The 19,772-nt window shown below is 44.9% G+C and overlaps 5 protein-coding genes across 5 annotated transcripts; 2 read left to right on the top strand and 3 right to left on the bottom strand.

The window, feature by feature from the left end:
- The first annotated feature begins 1,866 nt into the window (after nucleotides 1-1,866).
- Nucleotides 1,867-5,560, top strand: LOC128715420 (fibrillin-1-like). Its single transcript, XM_053810314.1, has 5 exons — nucleotides 1,867-1,955; nucleotides 2,032-2,217; nucleotides 2,373-3,214; nucleotides 3,698-5,153; nucleotides 5,215-5,560. The coding sequence occupies exons 1-5, from the start codon at nucleotides 1,867-1,869 to the stop codon at nucleotides 5,558-5,560; spliced, it is 2,919 nt and encodes a 972-aa protein (XP_053666289.1).
- Nucleotides 5,561-6,132: 572 nt separating this feature from the next.
- LOC128716216 (fibrillin-2-like) lies at nucleotides 6,133-10,165 on the bottom strand. The gene is made up of 7 exons (XM_053811136.1): nucleotides 10,026-10,165; nucleotides 9,835-9,955; nucleotides 9,601-9,761; nucleotides 9,254-9,531; nucleotides 8,552-9,175; nucleotides 8,354-8,479; nucleotides 6,133-8,288 (listed from the first exon to the last, which is right to left on the bottom strand). The coding sequence occupies exons 1-7, from the start codon at nucleotides 10,163-10,165 to the stop codon at nucleotides 6,133-6,135; spliced, it is 3,606 nt and encodes a 1,201-aa protein (XP_053667111.1).
- A 1,485-nt stretch (nucleotides 10,166-11,650) lies between these two features.
- LOC128712533 (zinc finger protein 84-like) lies at nucleotides 11,651-12,662 on the bottom strand. Its single transcript, XM_053807426.1, has 3 exons — nucleotides 12,549-12,662; nucleotides 11,857-12,197; nucleotides 11,651-11,777 (listed from the first exon to the last, which is right to left on the bottom strand). The coding sequence occupies exons 1-3, from the start codon at nucleotides 12,660-12,662 to the stop codon at nucleotides 11,651-11,653; spliced, it is 582 nt and encodes a 193-aa protein (XP_053663401.1).
- Nucleotides 12,663-13,442: 780 nt separating this feature from the next.
- LOC128712099 (dymeclin) lies at nucleotides 13,443-16,141 on the top strand. Its single transcript, XM_053806994.1, has 10 exons — nucleotides 13,443-13,585; nucleotides 13,650-13,796; nucleotides 13,861-14,160; nucleotides 14,232-14,662; nucleotides 14,729-14,898; nucleotides 14,968-15,093; nucleotides 15,154-15,486; nucleotides 15,557-15,739; nucleotides 15,803-15,925; nucleotides 15,992-16,141. The coding sequence occupies exons 1-10, from the start codon at nucleotides 13,443-13,445 to the stop codon at nucleotides 16,139-16,141; spliced, it is 2,106 nt and encodes a 701-aa protein (XP_053662969.1).
- Nucleotides 16,142-17,539: 1,398 nt separating this feature from the next.
- LOC128714360 (tissue factor pathway inhibitor) lies at nucleotides 17,540-19,204 on the bottom strand. The gene is made up of 2 exons (XM_053809234.1): nucleotides 18,858-19,204; nucleotides 17,540-17,651 (listed from the first exon to the last, which is right to left on the bottom strand). Exons 1-2 carry the CDS (start codon nucleotides 19,202-19,204, stop codon nucleotides 17,540-17,542), a joined length of 459 nt encoding a protein of 152 aa, XP_053665209.1.
- Between the last annotated feature and the right edge of the window lie 568 nt (nucleotides 19,205-19,772).

Genomic DNA, 19,772 nt, shown 5'->3' on the forward strand with positions numbered 1-19,772 from the left:
ATGGTGTAAACAGGAAAGAACTGTGATCCTGAGTGGAATAATGAGATGGAATTTGATTATTTTTTTGAAAAAGTTGAATAATTTGGAAACTTTGGTTGGGTTTTTAAGTGCCCTGAATAATCATCACTTTTGAGCTGTTTTTATAGGAATCTTCAACATTTCTTTTATAACCGTCTTCTTTCATATCGTCACAACAACCTCTAAGCCTGCCGTTTCTGACTTTCTTTGGCTTTATTTACCTGTAGCCGGATAGTCAGCGCTGCGTACGTCTTTTATAACCTACGGGTCTTAATTTAATTTCTCAAACTCAAAAAAACCTGTACACCATAATGCAAATATTATGAGACAAACGATTCGTCTAATGGACTTCATTCCCCAAAAAAAAAATCGGCTAAAAAATATCGAGCTCTTCAGGCGTTTTCCAGATGGCTGCTCCAAACGAGCCATCGGATGCTGGAACGATCTTCACGTTCCCAGTTGTTTGCTTCGTCTTCGCTCCAACAAAAATCCATTATTTATAAACAACAAGCTCTCCAGCGACTCAAATTCCACGCACGACCTAATGAATCATATCGCAAAGTGTTAGAGAGTCCCAGATATTTCCAGAAGTGTGAGATTTCTTATCGGCATGGTGCAAGAAATGACCGCATGCGGTTGATCTGCTCCCAACGCCCATAACACACTGAGGCGTGGATTAAAACGCTTGATCTCACCACAGAACCCCATCGCGTATCGGTTCACTTCTCGCAATATTTACATACAAATACTCTCTCTAATGCACAACATAAGTACCTAACATGACACACACAATAGCACCTTACCCTCAGCATTCCCTCCCATTTTAGGGGGGACCCTTTTGGAGTGTTGAGCGCTTTCCCTGTTCTCTCCTGCCACCACCCAGCGCGACCAAACACACATTAGAACAACCCATTTGGTTCGATATGCCAGTCCACCATTTGCCAGAACAGTTCGATTGTTCCTTTGATGGTAATGGCGCTGCCAGTGACACTCTCCATCACGGGAAACGATCGCACCCAGCGGACCGATTGCACGGTGCGTGCGTTGCATTTCCAATTGCAATCCGCACTTGCGTGTGAGTTTTTGAGGAAGGAATCAAAAGCGAAGGGAAGCGGAACGAGGCATAGCATATTTGTTTTGTTTCTCTCCGTGCGCACACGGAACCGTCCGTAACGCACTCCAGGCTCGGGAAGATCTTTCTCCATATGCATACGATCGTCGCCGAGGCGTATGAGAAAGAGTAGGAACGACACGGTACGGCAAAATGGAAAAAAGGGCGAACCGCGCGTCAAGAAAGATTATATTTTTAGTTTCTGCCCGTCTCTCGCTCGTATGCTCGTGTGCTCATTATTCTGTTCTGTGCGGAAGAAGAAACGCGCAAACTAAGCGTCGAGAAGGCGGCAAACGACTTCAGCATTTCTGATAAGTTTCTCGCCTTCCACACTGTTTCCCTTTGTCGATTTCGATGGTTGGATTCCGGTACACGTCCGGTAGTAGGTTCGACGCATTGCCCGTCCGTTGGCCGTGCGGAGCGGAATAAATCATTTCGGCGACAAATTTCGACGGCATCGATCGGGTGCCATCCATCGATTGGAGCGGGTCCGGGAGTTGGGCGTTGGGGAGAGGAGTGGCATAACCATTCAGCACTGGAGGAAGGAAACGTTCCAAACCAGACCCGTACCAGGAACGATACCGATCGTCGATTCTCAGTCGGTTGACGAGCAGGAACCGCACAGGACGCGTTCTTTGGTCGCTTCGTCATTCTTAAACCTCTGTCTCTCTTTCGGTTGAGAGATTCCCGAAGAGTGTTTGTGTGTGGTGCCCAACAGCAAGAACTGCCCAGCCGCAATGCTTTATCTGAAGATCATTGTGACGGGAGCTGTACTGCTCCTGGCAATCCTTTCAACCGTTAATGCCGCCTGCTCCAAAACGAACGTGTAAGTGATGAAAGTGACTGTACAGCCGCAATGTCCAACGTGTGATAAGTAACACCCTGTTCACCGACATCCACAGGAAAACGAGGATGGAGATTAAGAATGGTAAACGAGTGACGGTGATCGATCAACCATGCTGCAAGGGATACAAACGGGTGAAGTTGCGCTGTCTGCCGATCTGTTCTCTGCCGTGCGAGAATGCCAAATGTACCGCGCCGGATGTCTGCACCTGCAACGCGGGATACGAGCAGCTGTCAAATCATCGGTAAGTAAAAGACACCCTTGTGTCGCATCCAACGGCTAGCGGAAGCGACACAGATGGGTGAGACATTTTGCAGTTCTTCCTTCCCTTGCTGTGTGCATCAACGCTTATCAACTCACTCGCACTTTCTTCTTCACTGCTTCACTGCAAAAACACAGATGCATTCCTCACTGCAGCGATTGCGATAATGGTATCTGCACGAAGCCTGGCTACTGCCAGTGCCATACCGGTTATACTCGGGCCGACAATGGCACGTGTGTGGCCGAGTGTAACAACTGTATGAATGGGTTTTGTACGTTACCAGATGCCTGCCAATGCAACGACAGTTACGAGCTGGAAGAACTCGAAGGGAAACGGTCTTGTAAACCTGTATGTGAAGGAGGCTGCGTTAATGGGCAGTGTGTCGCCCCGAATGAGTGTCAGTGTGGAGTAGGATTCACCCTTTCGCCGTACGGAGAATGTGTTTTACCGACCACACCCGCGCCTCGTTGTCCGGAGGGATATGTGGAGGAAAACGACGGGTGTCGTCCTGTATGCTCTCAACCCTGCCAGAACGGAACCTGCATTGGCCCGGACCAGTGTGAGTGTTTTCCGGGATATTCAAACGATAACTCCAGCTCATCGTTCGCATGTGAGCCGGTATGCAATGGAGGCTGTAGCAATGGAGATTGTATTGTACCGGGTGTTTGCATCTGCCATGCACAGTACGGGAAGATCGGCGACGAGTGCATACCGCTCTGTGAACGTTGCACGCTGGGACACTGCGTACAACCGAATGTGTGCGTTTGCGATCGGGGCTATCGGTTGATTGATGGTGATTGTGAACCGATCTGCGAGACGGAATGTATTAATGCGATCTGTACCGGACCGAACGCGTGCACCTGCCTGCCGGGGTACAATTATACCGACATAAATGCACTGTTTGATTGTTTGCCGGTTTGTGAGATGGAATGCGTCAATGGGCGATGTGTGGCACCGGAGCAGTGTGAATGTAATAAAGGTGAGTTAAGGTGGATTGTGCTGCAATTAATATTTTCTTAAGGATTATCATTAGTGCATGATCAGTGTGAAATTGCTGAGTAACAAAGTGAGTGCTTGAGTAAATGTGTTCTTTATATTAAAAGTTAACCTACATCCTCGTGAGCGACGCGATGATTGAGGTAGTACGTAGTGGCCGAGATTTTCACACAGCCGAACCGGTACAAAGCCTCATCGAGATCCGTTTTTTCACTTACGGAAATTTGTAATTCAGCCAAAATAATTGGACAAACTTCATGAAATCAAGAAGAAAAAAATGAAATTCGCAGGATATTATTAGGATTGAAAGAATCCCAATCCCCTAGGATGGGATTCTCAGGATTACAGGAAAATTGACATAGACTTAGTAGATTTATCAGATAGAAATTTAATTTCGTTTACATATCCTCCTCAAGTGCGCAACAACTTCTGCTATTTAATTTGTATTATTTTCATCCCCATGCAGGATACATACCGGACGAGGAAAATACATGCATCCATCCGGATGATTTGTGCCGCATAAAGTGTACGAATGGACATTGTCGTGGTGCGGAATGTATCTGCGATGAGGGCTACATTAAGCATCCCACCGACGGTCATTGTGAGAAAACCTGCCCCAATGGCTGCACGTACGGTGATTGCAACGGTGGTGAATGCTTCTGTCATGATGGTTACCGCTTATCGCTCGACAATGTGTCCGTGTGTGAACCGATTTGTGGCGAAGACTACGATTACAGTAGTCCCAGTTGCATCAATGGACGGTGCATCCGGCCGAACGTGTGCCAGTGCGACGAAGGGTATGAGTTTGTGGATACGAACCAAACCCGGTGCGAATCGGTGGAAGAACTCACACGCCAACGGTTGGCCCAGGAACGGATGGCCGAGTGTCGCAGAAAGTGTCGGAATGGAAAGTGTATGGCGGGTGAGTGTCGGTGTAATGAAGGATTTGCACACCCGGAGGGAAACAAGCTCAGCTGCAAACCAGTATGTAAGGAACCGTGCCGGAATGGGACCTGTATCCGGCCTGATCAGTGTGAGTGTAAGACAGGGTTTGTGTTTGTCGAGGGTAGCTTAAGCCACTGTCGATCGGAGGAGGAATTGCTGCGGGAAGCGTACGAACGGTGTAGGGGTCGGTGTCGGAATGGTGATTGTCATGGCGATCAGTGTTTGTGTATGCTAGGATATAAGGCAACCGATCTGGATCCGTACGATTGTCAGCCGGTTTGTGAGCGACCCTGTGTAAATGGAACGTGCGCCGGAAACGATCGCTGTCACTGTTGGGAGGGTTATGAAATGAATCCTGAAGATAACCATATCTGTAACCCGATCTGTACGGCTACTTGCATTAATGGGGATTGCATTGGTCCGGAACTGTGTGCATGTCGTGGAGGATATATCATGGTCGAGGACAGTAACAACAGCTGTGTAAAAGAGGAAACTCCTGACGAACGAACGGCTCGTCTACGTCAGTTAACATGTGAACGAGAATGCTCGAACGGTTGGTGCGATCAGGGCGAGTGTCGATGTGTGGAAGGTTTCTATCACGAAAATAATAACATGTTCCGCTGCGAACCATACTGCGAGAGACCATGCGAGATGGGCCGCTGCATTGGAAACAATACCTGCGAATGTCTTGTTCGGCATGAACTCGTCGAAGCATTCGTATGTGGACCCATCTGCAGCGAAGATTGTGTACGCGGATACTGTGCGGCACCAGATCTCTGTCGCTGTCACGATGGGTACGAAATGGTGAACGGTTCGAGCAATGTGTGCGAACCGGTGTGTAGCGAAGAAGGCTGCACTAATGGTGTTTGTGTAGGACCGAATGAATGCAGCTGCCTGGATGGGTACTACCAGGATCAGGACGACCCTCTACTGTGTCACCGAGAGTTGAGCGTCATTCAACAGATGCATGAGCAGAGGTAAAAAATCTTTCGAGTGATACCGTCAATCTTACTCAATCTCGATTCTTCTACTCCACAGCAACTCCGGTGGCGATTATTACAAGATGTCCTACATACATTATTTCATCCCAGTGATTGCAGCCGTCGCACTGATCGTAGCCGTCCTGGTTGTGAAGATGATTGTGCGGAACCGTCAGAAGGATTATCACGTCGGCAAGCTCGGTAATGTACAGCGGCGCCGAAAGTCGACCAGCAACAGGGCCAGCAAGCGCGACACTGCCAACCGTACCACCGATTATAACGATTACAATCTGGTCGTTCTCTTCCCTACAGAGAGCAAGGAAAACTGTGTCTACTTCATGCCGAAACCGGACTCCAAGACGAACGAGCTCACAAAATTGAATCTCGAAATTGAAACCATCTGATACGCCGGCTTGGGGATCTTGGAAATAATAAAAAAAAATCAAGCGAACCAATGTACGGTAAGCATCCACCAAATTCGCAATACGTTCGACCACCATGCTCCTTAGTGATGGATGAGGAGACTGGACGTTAGCTTGGACAGGCGAGACACGCAACGGTTTTCCATTTTTGCCTCTGTATATATGTGTATCAATGTTGCTTCTTAGGAAGTGACTACAAAATCGTAGTTTAGAACGCTTAGTTGGTAGAAATTTAACAAAGATTTTGATACATACAAGTTATGTGTAATAAATTGACAAACACACCGAAAATACCTAGTCCTCTGCTTCTGCATTGCCGTTCTATTTCTCAATTTTCTTTCCCTCGAAATAAAAACAAAAATGCTATTTCTATTTTGATTTTTTAGACAATTTTAATAAATAATCCTAGAACTGCACATTACCAAAGCGATCCGATTGCGAGTTATAATGGGATGAATACTGCAAAATAAATAAAATAGTCAATTAATGCATTGAAGATCTATTGACCGCGATCAATTTTTCCAAACGTACCTGATCGTAACTTCGGTCAGCAGCTAATGTATGTCTGTTTCGATCGAGTTTCGCTTTGTGCAGTACTTCCATACCAAAACGAACGCGGTAACGATCAAAATTGTTGCACAGATGATTGCTGCTATAATGATCCACTGATCACTATCAATTGCTGATAGAAGGTTTGACTCGGTCGTCTCAATTGATGCTGGCTGTGTGATGCTTTCGTTGGTTGGCTCGGCTATCTGTTCCCGTTCCACTACCATCCGCTGCATGGCCAGATCAAGCAGTTTCACCTCATTAATCGTGCTCATACGGATACACGTGCCATCCGCAGCAATAGTTCCAGAGTCGCAGATACATTCACCTGTTGCCGGTACCGATCGGAATCCATCCGGACAGTTCAAAGGTTCTTCGATACCCTCCTCCCGTTCGTCATCATCATCTTCTTCCTCCTCCTCATCGTCATCATCTTGATCAGCAAAGCGGCTTCGAATGAAAACATCCTCTACTTCCGCCTGTGCCTCAATGCACACGTGTCCATGCCGAAGTACGGTTCCCGGCTCACAGAAGCATCGTCCTTCAATGCACTCTCCATTTACACATACTGGCAGGCATGGATGTTCACAGTTGCCATTCCCATCGGCGATCAATCCTTTCTGACATACGCAAACGTTGGGCTGCGCACAATACGATCCCTTCCCGCAAGGTTCCTCGCAGTACGGTTCACATTGACCGTCAAAAGTTTCGACGAATCCGGGTAGACAGACCCATACATCCGGTGCGGTGCAGATACCGTTGGTGAGGTCACCACTACACGCAGGCTGACAGTACACTATCGATTCAGGACCAATTGCCAACTGGTAGCCTTCGTGGCAAGCGCAAACATTATTTTCGACGCAATCACCGTTCACACACTGCACGTACAGTTCATTACAGATAGGTTCAGGAGCTGGGGTCGTTGGACATTCCTGCGGTGCTTCAGTTGGGCATACCGCAACCGGGCAGGACGGAATCGGTGGGCAAGTTACCGGAAAGACTTCTGGTGGTTTAGTAGTTTGTTTGGATGGAGGAACCGTGGGACATGCAACTTTTGGACATTGAGTTGGAGGTGACGGAGATGCAGGACACGTTACATTACAAACGGAAGACTTGATCTCGGGACAGCTCAAAGAAGGGCAATCTTTTGGCTCCTCACAGACACATCCATTTCCATTTTCCACCTCATAGATGATGACGTCCTTACCACATTCGACCGGTTCTGGGACGAGTTCGCACGTTTGTCTACCAAGCGAATCAGTGGTGGAGTAGAAATCGTCAAAGCATCGACAAGAATTAGGACCACCACAGATGCCGAAAGTGCAATTCATTACGATCGGATCGCAGTATGGGGTACACTCAAAACGTGACTCTTCCAATGACGCAGGGTCTTCTAATGGGGTATATCCTTCCAGACATTGGCATACATTAGGTGCAATGCAAATTCCATTCACACAACCAGGCGCGCAGACAGGCTCACATTGGTCGGATTCTTCCTGATACTCGTAACCATCGTTGCACAGACACTCGTTCGGTGCTAGACAGCGTCCATTAGCACATCCATTGCTACATACCGGTGCACATTCAGCTGCTCTACCGTTCAATGGAACGCGCAAATAGTACCCCTCCAGACACTGGCATTGATTCGAACCGAGACAAACTCCGTTATAGCAGTCCACCACATTCGGATCACAGCTTGCCTCGCAACGATCAGCTCCAGGAGGTCGTACGAATCCCGCATTACACACACAGGTGTTCGGTGCTATACAGGCTCCATTCTCACAACCATCCTCGCAAGTAGGTTCACAAATCGCATGAAATTGTTGCGAGGGACGATATCCCGGATGGCATTCGCAACGGCCCTCCTCGACACAGTAACCGTTGACGCACTGTTCCCGGCAAGTTACCGGTTCGCACAACATTCGACCATTGCGGATGGCAAGTGTGTAACCCTCGTTACACTCACAAACGTTGGGTTGCGTACAGCGACCATTAGTGCAGTCCACCAAGCTATCCTCGCAGATCGGTTCGCATACACTCGTACTGTTCTCTACAAAACGATGCCCGGCCAGACATTGACACACGTTCGGCCGGATGCAGTAAGCGTTGACACATTTGTTCTTGCAGTATGGCGTACATATCGAAGATTTTGAATTTATTGCTGTTGGTAAAAAAAGATTTCTTTGTGTTAATAAGACTGGTAATGATGACAATTGGACTACTTACAGCTTGTAGTTGCAATATAACCTCTAAGGCATTCACAGTGATCCGGCGCAACGCATCGTCCATTGGAGCAACCTTTCGAGCATTTCGGTTCACAGACATTCCTGCTATTTTCACTCTTGACGTAGCCTGAATAAGATAATAATAAAAAGGCAAATATAAGTCCTTAGATCTTCCTAATCCACCTTAACTTTTACACACCTTTTTTACAATCACAAACATCCGGGGCTACGCAAATTCCATGCACACATGGTTTCGAACACTGTGGCACACATTTGCTGACCATCTTCAGATCCAACTGATAACCTTCCCGACATTGGCATTGATTCCCGCCGATACAGACACCATTATCACAGGGCTGGTTACAGAATGGTTCACAAAAACCAATCATTTCGTTGTACAGAAACCCTTCGGCACATTCACAAACTCCAGCCCCGGTACACAACCCGTTCACACATCCGTTGCGACATTCAGGAACGCAAACGTTAGACGATTTGTCATCCTGTGGACGAAAGTTCCTATGGCATAGACAAGTGTTTGGCGCCACGCAGTCTCCATTGATGCAAGATTCGGAACAGCTTGGAATGCAGACCGACTCATCGTTCTCTGATGGACTATATCCTTCGCCACAGCTACATTTTCCTGGTGCAATACATTGACCACCCTGGCAAGATTTTAAACACACCGGCACGCAGCGATTGCTATCGTCTAGCTCATATCCTTCATGGCACGCACACTGATGCGGTCGGATACAGTTCCCATTGGCACATCCTTCAGGACAGACCGGTTCACAGGTGAAATTTGATTGCGTTGAAAGTGTGAATCCTGAAAAAGAAAGCAGTGGGAGAAGTGATCTATAAGCAATGAGTGATCAACACAGTTCATTCTTATTGGTACACTAACCTGCCTCACACTGACACAGATTGGGAAGCACGCAAACGCCATGCTGACACTTTTCCGTACAGTGTGCAACGCAACCGTTTCCATCGTTAGGATCCGGCCGGTAGCCCTCGTCACACTCGCAGACATCATCGATACATCGACCGAATCGACACGTACGATCACACTTCCGGCGACATGATCCACTAGCTACATCTCGCTCGAAGCCCGCATCGCAAAGGCACACATTCGGGGCAACACATTGACCGTTTTCACAAACTACTTCACAAATTGGTTCGCAGCTGTAAAATCAATTAGAAACATTCGTTACAATTCCAAATAAAAGCATAATTTACCGATGTTCGCATTACCGGTGGTCGTTAACTTTCTTATAGCCACTGTAACAATCACACGTATCAGGTGCAACACACTCTCCAAAGATGCACTTCAACCGACACGATGGCAAACACTCTTCCCCGACTGCATGGTAACCTTCGCAACAGGTTCTTTTCTTGCGCACATCGTAACCTATCTGCAAGAAGACGCGACTGTTGGATGAGATCTTATTGCAGTAGAGACATTATACGAATATGTTATACACTCACCGAACAACTTAAATCATCCACCATGATTGGAATGCGCATTGAATACTCGCTAAACATGCAGTAGTACGTTCCTTCGCCGTACCTAATGAGTTGGCTTTTATTTTCCATCAACTTAGGCACTCTGCAACAAACAAACAAGTGTAACGTAAGAACACACACACTTTAAAAAAAAAATCGATACCATCACATACTTTTCCTCTTCATAGCACAACTTTTCAACGGCCTCTACTGATGGAACTATCAACAGGGAAAACACCGAAACCAAACACCAAGAGCAAAGAATCACCGACAAAGAGCTCCGCCTGGAAATGGCATTCGAAAGTTGCTCCATATTGTCAGAACTTCACTAACGGAATAGAACCCCTCCAGAACAAACCAGACCAACTGGCCCGAGTACAGAAGAATGTGTGATCGTGCTACGACCCCCAGTTCGTTACTGAACAGTCCCAACGATCAATTGTTTAAAACGCAACTTCATGTGCGACAATTTAGCAGCAACGAGAAGCATTTGGGCAGTGGGAAAATTCGGGGCCGAGGAATGCTAATCAGTAATCGGGTTCAGAAAAGCAAAAGAAGGAAATCAATCGTTCTTCGGGAGAGTATTGATGCAAACGAAGTAGGAAAAAACAGCATTCCACTTGAACATTTGACCAAAGTTTAGTCAACCGTCACCAGATTGGTTATCGGTTGGTTTTTGGATGATTATGAAATTGTAGAAGAGCGCAGCGCGACATGCCCTCAACCCTTGTTTTTTCATGTAATCTTAATTGGTTTTTTCATTCGAACGATTAGTTTCCTGGCCATGATGGGAAGGCCATGTCGTGCTGGATTGAGTAATCTTGGTTCGCGTTCCAAGAGCTGAAGATCAGTGGTGTTTCAGTGATTTACACATTCTCAAGCACACACGGTAAGTTTGAATATTAAAGTAATATTAAACTTGATATAATTAGTGTTGCATGATAAAAGCTTATACGGTACTCAAAAGGTACGGTACTCAAAATTTCAAAATCACATTCACACTACTACTTAGAGTTAGTTTTTGCTTTAATTAGGATGATTTATGCAGCAATACCGTCCAAGAAATAAAAAAAAATGATTAATGTGATCGTTTTGGGCAGAATGAACGTGACAATTGCAATAAGCAAAGCGTAACAAATGGTATTGATAAGGGTATCGCGTCTATTTCCGATTCCGACAGAAAGGAAATGTAAAAAAACACAAATTGTTCGCGATGCTGTACGGCCATTGGCGTCATAATAGCAATGAAGTGACCGGCATGAACGTACAAATAACAATTTCTGTCACCAGGATGTACTGGAATTCAACAGCAACGGTCTAGCACCGAAAAATATTCAATGGCATTCAACATCAATAGTGTTTGGTTTGGATTTATGTACGGTCAGGGTTCCTTAGGGCAACGCTTATCACACGACCCTCGACCGGTGTTTGTTTTATATAGGTCAACAAGATGAGTAACAACGCTCTAATCGCTTTGGGTGCTGAATTTGTGCCTGTGATTTAAAAATCAGTAAGACTGGTGGTCGCTGTGTTGCGATTGATGAAATTGATAAAATTTCTAAAAATGCCGCTTAAATCGCTGTTGTTGCTGACAATCGGGCTAAATTCACTCGATGATTCTGAAAGGGAAAAATTGGCAATGATTACGTTCGGTTTGCTTCTTGCTGGTCTGTTAAAAAAAAAGTTTTAACAAATTTACTACTATCAAAAGATGATACATGTAAGATGCTTTTACTTTTTATCAAAAATATTTAATGAACGAATAATATACCTTGTGCACTTCTTTCCTCCAGGATTATTAAAGTGAGCGATGAGTAGTAAGGTGCTTCTTTAAATCATTGCTGGAGTAGAATGAATATTCGCACAGCTTGCAACGATATTTGCGATCCCCTCGATGATACTTCAGATGTTGATTCAGACGGGCACTAAGAGGAAACAATCAATCATGTTGGAAAGATTATCAGTAGAATATCAAAATAGAATAGAAGAACAAAAGCGACTTACTTGGAAACAAACAGTTGGTCACAAAAACTGCAAGGATATTTCTTCTCTCCATGGCTATCCCTTTGATGGTATCCGAGGCTGCGCTTTGAGCGTAACACTTTTCCACAAACATCGCAACAATGTGTTTCCCCATTGTGTACGTTACGGTAATGGTGCAATAGAAGCTGCTTACAGTGAAAATTCTGCTCACATCCACGCTCACATTTCAGAGGTCTCATTCCAAGGTGAACATTTCGGTGACCTTCCAGACGAGTTTTCGGCAAGCTTTTGTGACAAATATCACACTCGACCAGCTGCTTACGATACGTTTGCTTACAGTCGTAAATGTATCGCTTTTTACCCTTGGAGGATGTAACAATTGCTTGAAATCTTTTCGATGAGGTAATTGGGACAGGATTTAAGTCTTCTTGTGTGGCTGTTTGGACTGAAGAATCTTCAACATTGCTGGTCTCCAGTGGGCTCGGGAGATGATTGGCCTCCTCTGTTGAAACATCCTCTGTATAATCTTGGGATGGATTATTGAAAAAATGCTATACTTCCAAACAACGTTCTCGGTAATTTCTGAATTCACACAGCGTTATAAAGCATTCTTGGCAAATTTTGGATGAGTACTGGTCGTATTTTGTTATCTACAAATAATATTAAAATCAATAATTTTTTATATATGTCGAATGGGAGTAAAGCTAACGTACCGTGATTGAAAGCAATGTTGCTATCAAGCCATTTAGATCCGTTTCACTAAATATGTCCAACAACGAGGATCCACTGAGGCATAATCGACACACTTCACGAGTTTTTCCGGCCATTGTATTTATGAAACAATCAGATAATTTTTCCTCGAAACGAACAGCTGTTTACCGGTAAACAATGTGATAAATGTGGGCACCAAAGGGTTTGTTTACGTTTTCGAGATTAACATAAAATGTCAAAACGGGAACTTCAATTTTTAACGGCCCATTTTCGGCACATAAGTTTAGCAAGAAACATGTGCATGAAGAGCCCAGATAAAGTGTAACATCCGATCTCTAGCTTCCTTGTTCAGAGGCCTTCCGTACGGTTGTTTCCAGCTCGTAAGAAAGAGTTTCTTTTCTGTCCGGCTCATCGCCCTCCAAATGTTCAAATACGGAGTATGGTCTTGCTTCCGCATGCTGTTAATATTGATTCTGGAGACACCTCCTGCCTTTCTACGGCTCGGACGATTATACACCATTATATTACAAGTTATTTTGATGAAATATGTTCGTAATATCTTAACCGGATTAAATTTCGCAACCAAATATCTGCTACGCATAACGCTTGAGATGATGAGCTCACCTTCCCAATGTGTACTCGATGCTCAAATGTCAACACCGCTTTGTTGACGTTAACAGCTGTCAGATGAAAATCTCCGTCGTGTCACTTTTGTGGATGCAATAAATAGACAACTTATTTACTAGCAACTTTCTTCGCTGGCACTTTTCGATGTGCTAGAAGAGAAATTAAGGCTTTTCTGCTTGTAAAAACGAACAACAATCGACTGTGCAGTGTGTAATCGAGTTGGGGGAGAGTAAAACGTGCTAGCCGAACAATACTGCACGTACAACAGGATGGGTATGAACGTGAGTCGTCAGGTGGACCTAACAGAGAACGAGTATCTGCAGCGGTTCGTCGGCAAAACGCACGTCCCTGCTTACGATGATGATTTTTGGAACAACTTCCTGCAATACCACATCAATCTACCGACAAATAGGTAAATTTCTTACTTTAATCCCCTGTAGTTTACCTGTACGTCATCGTTTTGTTGTGATTTCCAGCCAGGAACAGTTGAGCCTCGATTCGCGACTGGAATCGCTATGTCAGAGCTTTATCAGTCACAATCTACACACCGGCAACTTTGGTTCGTTGATAAACGTATTTCTGCTGAAGGTTTCTGAGCTGCTCACTCTCTCCGATACCGAAAGGTGAGCAATACAACACTTTTGCTGCGTGTCTGTAAAGCATAAACTCATTCTGTTATCCTTTTAGTAACGTTCACATATGGCATGCCTTCAATGCACTGTTCATCATCCGATGCTTGGTGAAATACATGATCGAAACAGGATCGGAGTATCAGCTATTGCAGCACTTTGAAGCATTGCCTGTCCAAGCGTCAGATATTGATTCAACATCGAACGAAGCATATGCGGCAGGTACGAGTGCGGCTATTTCCATAGACGTTCGTGCGGTAGAGGAAACGAAAGCAGCCGTTGCAAAGCTGGTCGATGGCACGAAATTCGAAACGTTTCTTGAAGCACTGGTCAACATTATTGTGGTGATACCGGTGAAGTAAGTCATTCAATGCATATAATTTTATACGGTTTGGGGTTTATTCTTACTCTGCTTATCTTTCTTTTCAGAGAATTCACATATCACCTTCATCTTGAGGCGGTAAATTGTATGATTATTTTGCTCTCGGTGAGCCTTTTTTCGCAGCAAACGATGGAGAAGTCCACCATCTACAGAACGATCTATCGTTGCCAGCATGCGAACACGCTGATGAGTGCGCTGTTGCATTTTCTTAGCCGCATGAGCCAAGCTCCGCAGACAATGTTCGGCTTTGGGACGGGCGGTTCGTTTGTGTTCGGTATCGCCGAATCGCTGTGGTCCATACTAACGTTTGCCCGGAAACAGCCGGACATACTGACCGCACATGATCTTCCGACAGCCTTCCGGGAGCACTACCCGTTGGCCAATCAAAGCTTGCTGTTAATTCTGATCCTTACCAATCACCACGCGACTAAAGATAATCCGTATCGGATAAGTTTATTTGGATGTTCCGATTCACAAGGTAAAACAGGATGAACTTTTGATGTACTGATCTGATAACCATATGTTTCCTATCTTTTGCATTTAGATTCTCCAAAAGAGGATCCGGCAACGTTCAAGATAGACTTTTCCTCCCTGTACAACACCCTGTGCCGAATAGTGACTATTGATCAGGCAACATTACTGCTCTATCTGCTGCTCTACCGAAACCAAAGATTCCAGAAGTATGTGATGGCACAACAGAACCTACAGCAGCTTGTAAGTCCCACAATGCTTCGGTAAATTCGATCTTTGGCTTCAGCAAACATTTTTGTTGTCGAATTTTAGGTTATTCCGATCCTGCAAACCCTTTACAATGCACCGGACAGTACTTCACATCACATTTATATGTCGCTGATAGTTTTGCTAATCCTTAGCGAAGATGACAACTTTAACAAGAGCGTTCATCAGATTGTATGTGTTTGAATTAATACCGTGTACTATTATCGGTTAACATCAAACATTTCTTTGCAGATGTTAAAAAACATTACTTGGTACACGGAACGTTCGATTAGTGAGATCTCGCTCGGTGGATTGCTGATATTGGTCGTCATCAGGACGATTCAGTATAACATGCTAAAGATGAGGGATAAGTACTTGCACACAAACTGTCTCGCTGCGTTGGCCAACATGTCTGGCCAGTTCCAATCGCTCCATCCGTACGTAGCGCAGCGTTTGGTGAGTTTGTTCGAAACCTTAGCAAAGAAACATGCACGGTTAGACCAGCAGCTCAAACAACCGAACGATCCCAATGGTGAGCCGGACGTGTCCATACCGATCGGTGGTGGTTTAACGTCCGAAGATATGGTAGGTGTATTGTGTGCGTCGATTACATATTTCTGTCAAACATAAGCAACATATTTCTCATGTTTTTCAGTTACAGGATTTGTCCGTGTTGGAGGAAGTGCTGCGCATGGTGCTGGAAATTCTAAATTCCTGTTTGTCGCATCAATTGGTGTACTGTCCTAACTTGGTATACACTTTGCTATACAAACGCAACGTCTTCGAGGCCTTCCGAAGTCATTCGGCATTTCAGGATATCATACAGAATATAGACATGGTAAGTGTAGAAAGTTACAGTAGGGAATAGAGAGATGAAACTAAGTATTACAATATTCTCTAGGTGGTTGGATTCTTTTCCTCACGGCTGCAACGAGTTCAAGAGCAGCGCGGAGAGCTTGGTGTTACTGAAGTGCTTGAAGTGATCTCGAAGGGAGCGAGCCAGTGGTCGAGTGATCGTTTACGGGTACGTTCACTGCACTGCACCATTTTAGTAGAAATTAATCAGTGTAACTATTTGTTCCATCACCAGAAATTTCCTGACCTTAAATTCAAATACGTCGAGGAGGATGCGCCGGAAGAATTCTTCATCCCTTACGTCTGGACACTCGTATGCAAGGCTGGCTGTGTGCACTTTAGTTCCGAAACGATAAAAGGCGTCAGTGCCGAGATCGTTTGTTAACATTACCGTTTGTTGTTCCCAACCCTATCAATCGTTTTCCGGTAGTTTCGAAAATTCGCTTCTTCCCTGCGATCTAACCTCTTCGGCACAACATTATTGAAAGTTTAGCGCAACAAGAGACAATATGGAGGAGGATGCATTATGTTAGAATATTACTGTGTTGTACTAGTTTATCTATACTTAATTTATGCAACGCTTTACCGGACATTTTGTTATATGTTTTTTTTTATCACACTCTAATGGTATTGTACTGTGAAGCAACATATGTTTTGTAACACTCTTCTATGTATGCATTCCCATTGTAGATGCTATATTTTTATATGTGGTAGATTGTTTTGAGGAATTCGTTTTCTAGCGTACAATTTATTTGTTTGCTTTTCGCTTCTGTTGTGTATTAATTGATCATACTTTTTCTCAATGAGTATAGCTAGCGATCTAACACCAGTTAGTAGCAAATTAATCCAATGAGTCCACAAGTATAGCAATCGATTAGGCTTCAATATAAAGTTGCTGAATGATATTGGTGGAAGACTTAAAAGCGATTAGCTACGAAAACCAGGCAATAATAACAGTAAGCGAGCGAGGGTGGGTAAAATACACACACTGAATGGTTCTAAAGCATGTGGTGCAACCAATGCCGGCTCCTAACGAAAGGGTGTGAATAACGATATACTGTACGTGATACTACACGGGAAGCCGGTTGACCATTTGATGCGGTTGGCGGAACGAGGTACGAATACCATTAGGGAAGTTATACAGTGGCAAACAGTTGCTCTAGTGTAGATTATTGATTTTAATTCATCCGTACCCGTATGAATGGACGATGGAACAGTCGTATTAGCAAAGACCGTAACAATATACTGGAAAGGCATAAAAAGGGTAAAAGCTAGTAAAAAACACACACAATTAACAGCTTGATCGGGAATGTTTCTATTGCCGAATGGATGGGAATCATGCGGTATGTGTTCCCTTACCTAGGAACGTTATAAATTAAACGTTATAAATTTACAAACCACAAATGATAAACTATTAACCATAAACAAGCCAAGCGAATACGCTTCGCGGTATACTAAGCGCTGTTTGTATGCGTGGGATTTCTTTCTATCGATTAAACATGATGACCGATGACCGGACTCCATACAACTCAGTAAAGAGAAAACATCAATTATAAAAAAAAACCAGGTTCGACATTTATTACCACAATGTAACCGTTTCGAACAGGTGACTGAATAAATACTAACAATAGGAAGATGGAGCTTGGTGAAGCTTTACGTTCTTTACCCGCCGTTTGGAAAACGTCCAGCGGGTTCCATTTAGCCCCGGGTCAGCTGGTTCTTAACACACTACATATCACTTGGTGGGGGGAGGTTGCAAAAACGACGCCGCTTGCTTGATCGTTTAGACACCTTTGCAGGCTTCCATACACTGCTTGTAGGACATGAAGTTGTTTGCATTTCCGTCACATCCACCAAACTTGAACTCGATGCATTCCTTCTGGGCCGGGTCGTATCTGCCGTTGAAGTTGAAAATAAATGTAACGAAACCTAATTAGTGAACGAACAAACTGTTTTGAAGAAGTATAGCAAGCAGCATTTCTGACATACAGAAGCGCCGTTCAACGTCTCTCGGCTTTAACTCATAGGGGACCCAATTACCTTGCTTCTGAATGTATCCGGCGGCTTTCAAACGTTTCGAAATGGCTTGCTGAGTCACTCCCAACGATTTACCAAGTTCGTCTTGTGTTTGACACGAATCCTCATCGAGAAGCGTCTTTAATTCTTCGTCTTCAAACTTTTTTGGTTGTCCTGGGCGTTCTTTGTCTTTGATGTCAAAATCGCCACTTTTGAAGCGTTGAAACCATTCAAAACACTGTGTTTTCGCTAAACCATCGTCGCCATAAACTTCTACAAGCAAACGATAACTTTCCGTAGCAGTTTTCTTTGCAAAAAATAACCCAACAGAACCTCCCGCAAATGCTGTCTTTTTCTCCAACTTTCGAAGTTATTCATCGTGAAAAATAATAACGATGCACACAAGATAAAATTGTTTTGTTGACTGATTTTGATAGCAGTCAAATGTACCTTCAAAATGGCATATATAAAGTTCGAGCTTTCACCATTTTTGTTGCTACGGACATCTAGCGTCAAATTCCGGTTATTAAGTTGTACACCCAATTGTTCAATAAGATATCGTTTCAAACACCTCGAATGCTCTTAATTTTTAAGTGTTGTAATCATATTTACAAACGGTTACGAACCCCCACTAGTGGTGTCCCCGATTAAATAATACACAACTCCGGTCGAAAACGTGATAACATCTTTCACCCTGTATGGGAGAAAATGCTCACCCATTTTATCAATCCGATCGATTGGCCCGATGTGATGATCGATCGGGTAAATAGATTCAATCATTTAGCTCCACGTAACACATGTTCGCCGGAACCGACCAAGAGAGGGAGCCTTTCAAATGGTGGCACCAAAAGTGGTGGAAAAAACGGTGGCCTGTGGTGAACATCAGCGACAATTCAGCACAACTTTCACTGACAATCATTTCCACAGCCACCGTTTGGCGCACGATCATCTGAGTACGCTCCGGAGTCTGTGATGCAGTGTTTGAAACGCCCCACAAAAGAGTACACACAGAGAAAGCAACGAGGAAAAGAGCTCGAGCTGGGAAGATGTTCGGTTCCGTCCGTAATTTCCTGCCAGATCCTTACCTGTAACGGGGAAGCAGGGCACGGCACACACCACGTCTCGGGGGCAGCTTGCACTGTTCATCACGTCCGGCCACCTCGACCCGGTTGCTCGTCTGCAGCGGTAACGCGCCACCCTTTTCCTCACGCTCCTGCGCACCTTCATCCTCCAGCTCGTCGTAGTCGCCGAGATATTCGAGCATTTTGTAGAACATTCGTCTACTTTCCGTGCCGATTTGATCCAACATATCGATCGGTTGGGCGGTGGCTGGTGTGGAAAGATGGGATACGAGCACTACACTACCGAGCAGTAGAACACTGGTCACGGTGATCGACACGGTTGGGTTGCATCTTCTATTCCGATAAAACATATTGTGCTTTGTTGTTGTTTGAATTAGGATTCGCGGTAAAATGCTTCCACAACTTATTCAATGATCAAATTCGTACGCAATCACTCGTAAGGAAACACTTCTCTGTGTCGCTATGTTTTCGATCCGTACGGACACAATTCACATTTGCAACTGACATCGCGTCCGTACACACCGTGCGATCTTATATTTGTTTTCGCTCGTGTGTTCGATCGGCATCACGTCACGGATGCTGAGGCTGGGTATAACGGTGTACGCGGTACAAAACAACAAATGATGACGACAAAACCACCAAAACCGGTATAAGCCATATGTATAGTCCCCTTCCCCGGCTGGATTAGTGTGACTGCAACGCGCCGTACGGAGGATCGCAACGTTGCATCAAGCGACGAACCCCTTACGGCAGGCGGCCGAGCGAAGAAGGCGATGGAGGAGCATTTTGTTTGGCATTTGTTTGGGAGCTGGCAATGGAATGGTGGTTGATGTGCTGACATGCTATGCTGCACGGTCACCGGCCGTTGACCGCGTGTAGTGTGCGCGCAGTGAATCATATTATGCGCTTTCGGTTTCG

This window comes from Anopheles marshallii, chromosome 3, assembly GCF_943734725.1.
Source record: "Anopheles marshallii chromosome 3, idAnoMarsDA_429_01, whole genome shotgun sequence".
Taxonomy (NCBI): domain Eukaryota; kingdom Metazoa; phylum Arthropoda; class Insecta; order Diptera; family Culicidae; genus Anopheles; species Anopheles marshallii.

Coding starts and splice junctions, on each gene's coding strand:
- LOC128712099 (XM_053806994.1), top strand. CDS start 13,443: ATGGGTATGAACGTGAGTCGTCAGGTGGACCTAACAGAGAACGAGTAT. Junction 15,094..15,153: donor ACAAGAGCGTTCATCAGATT/GTATGTGTTTGA, acceptor ATTTCTTTGCAG/ATGTTAAAAAACATTACTTG. Junction 15,487..15,556: donor GTTTAACGTCCGAAGATATG/GTAGGTGTATTG, acceptor CATGTTTTTCAG/TTACAGGATTTGTCCGTGTT.
- LOC128714360 (XM_053809234.1), bottom strand. CDS start 19,204: ATGTTTTATCGGAATAGAAGATGCAACCCAACCGTGTCGATCACCGTG. Junction 17,652..18,857: donor GCCCTGCTTCCCCGTTACAG/GTAAGGATCTGG, acceptor CTTCAACGGCAG/ATACGACCCGGCCCAGAAGG.
- LOC128715420 (XM_053810314.1), top strand. CDS start 1,867: ATGCTTTATCTGAAGATCATTGTGACGGGAGCTGTACTGCTCCTGGCA. Junction 1,956..2,031: donor GCCTGCTCCAAAACGAACGT/GTAAGTGATGAA, acceptor CGACATCCACAG/GAAAACGAGGATGGAGATTA. Junction 3,215..3,697: donor GCAGTGTGAATGTAATAAAG/GTGAGTTAAGGT, acceptor ATCCCCATGCAG/GATACATACCGGACGAGGAA.
- LOC128716216 (XM_053811136.1), bottom strand. CDS start 10,165: ATGGAGCAACTTTCGAATGCCATTTCCAGGCGGAGCTCTTTGTCGGTG. Junction 9,762..9,834: donor TGGATGATTTAAGTTGTTCG/GTGAGTGTATAA, acceptor GTCTTCTTGCAG/ATAGGTTACGATGTGCGCAA. Junction 9,176..9,253: donor TCTGTGTCAGTGTGAGGCAG/GTTAGTGTACCA, acceptor TTTCTTTTTCAG/GATTCACACTTTCAACGCAA.
- LOC128712533 (XM_053807426.1), bottom strand. CDS start 12,662: ATGGCCGGAAAAACTCGTGAAGTGTGTCGATTATGCCTCAGTGGATCC. Junction 12,198..12,548: donor CAACATTGCTTTCAATCACG/GTACGTTAGCTT, acceptor ACATCCTCCAAG/GGTAAAAAGCGATACATTTA. Junction 11,778..11,856: donor GACCAACTGTTTGTTTCCAA/GTAAGTCGCTTT, acceptor GTTTCCTCTTAG/TGCCCGTCTGAATCAACATC.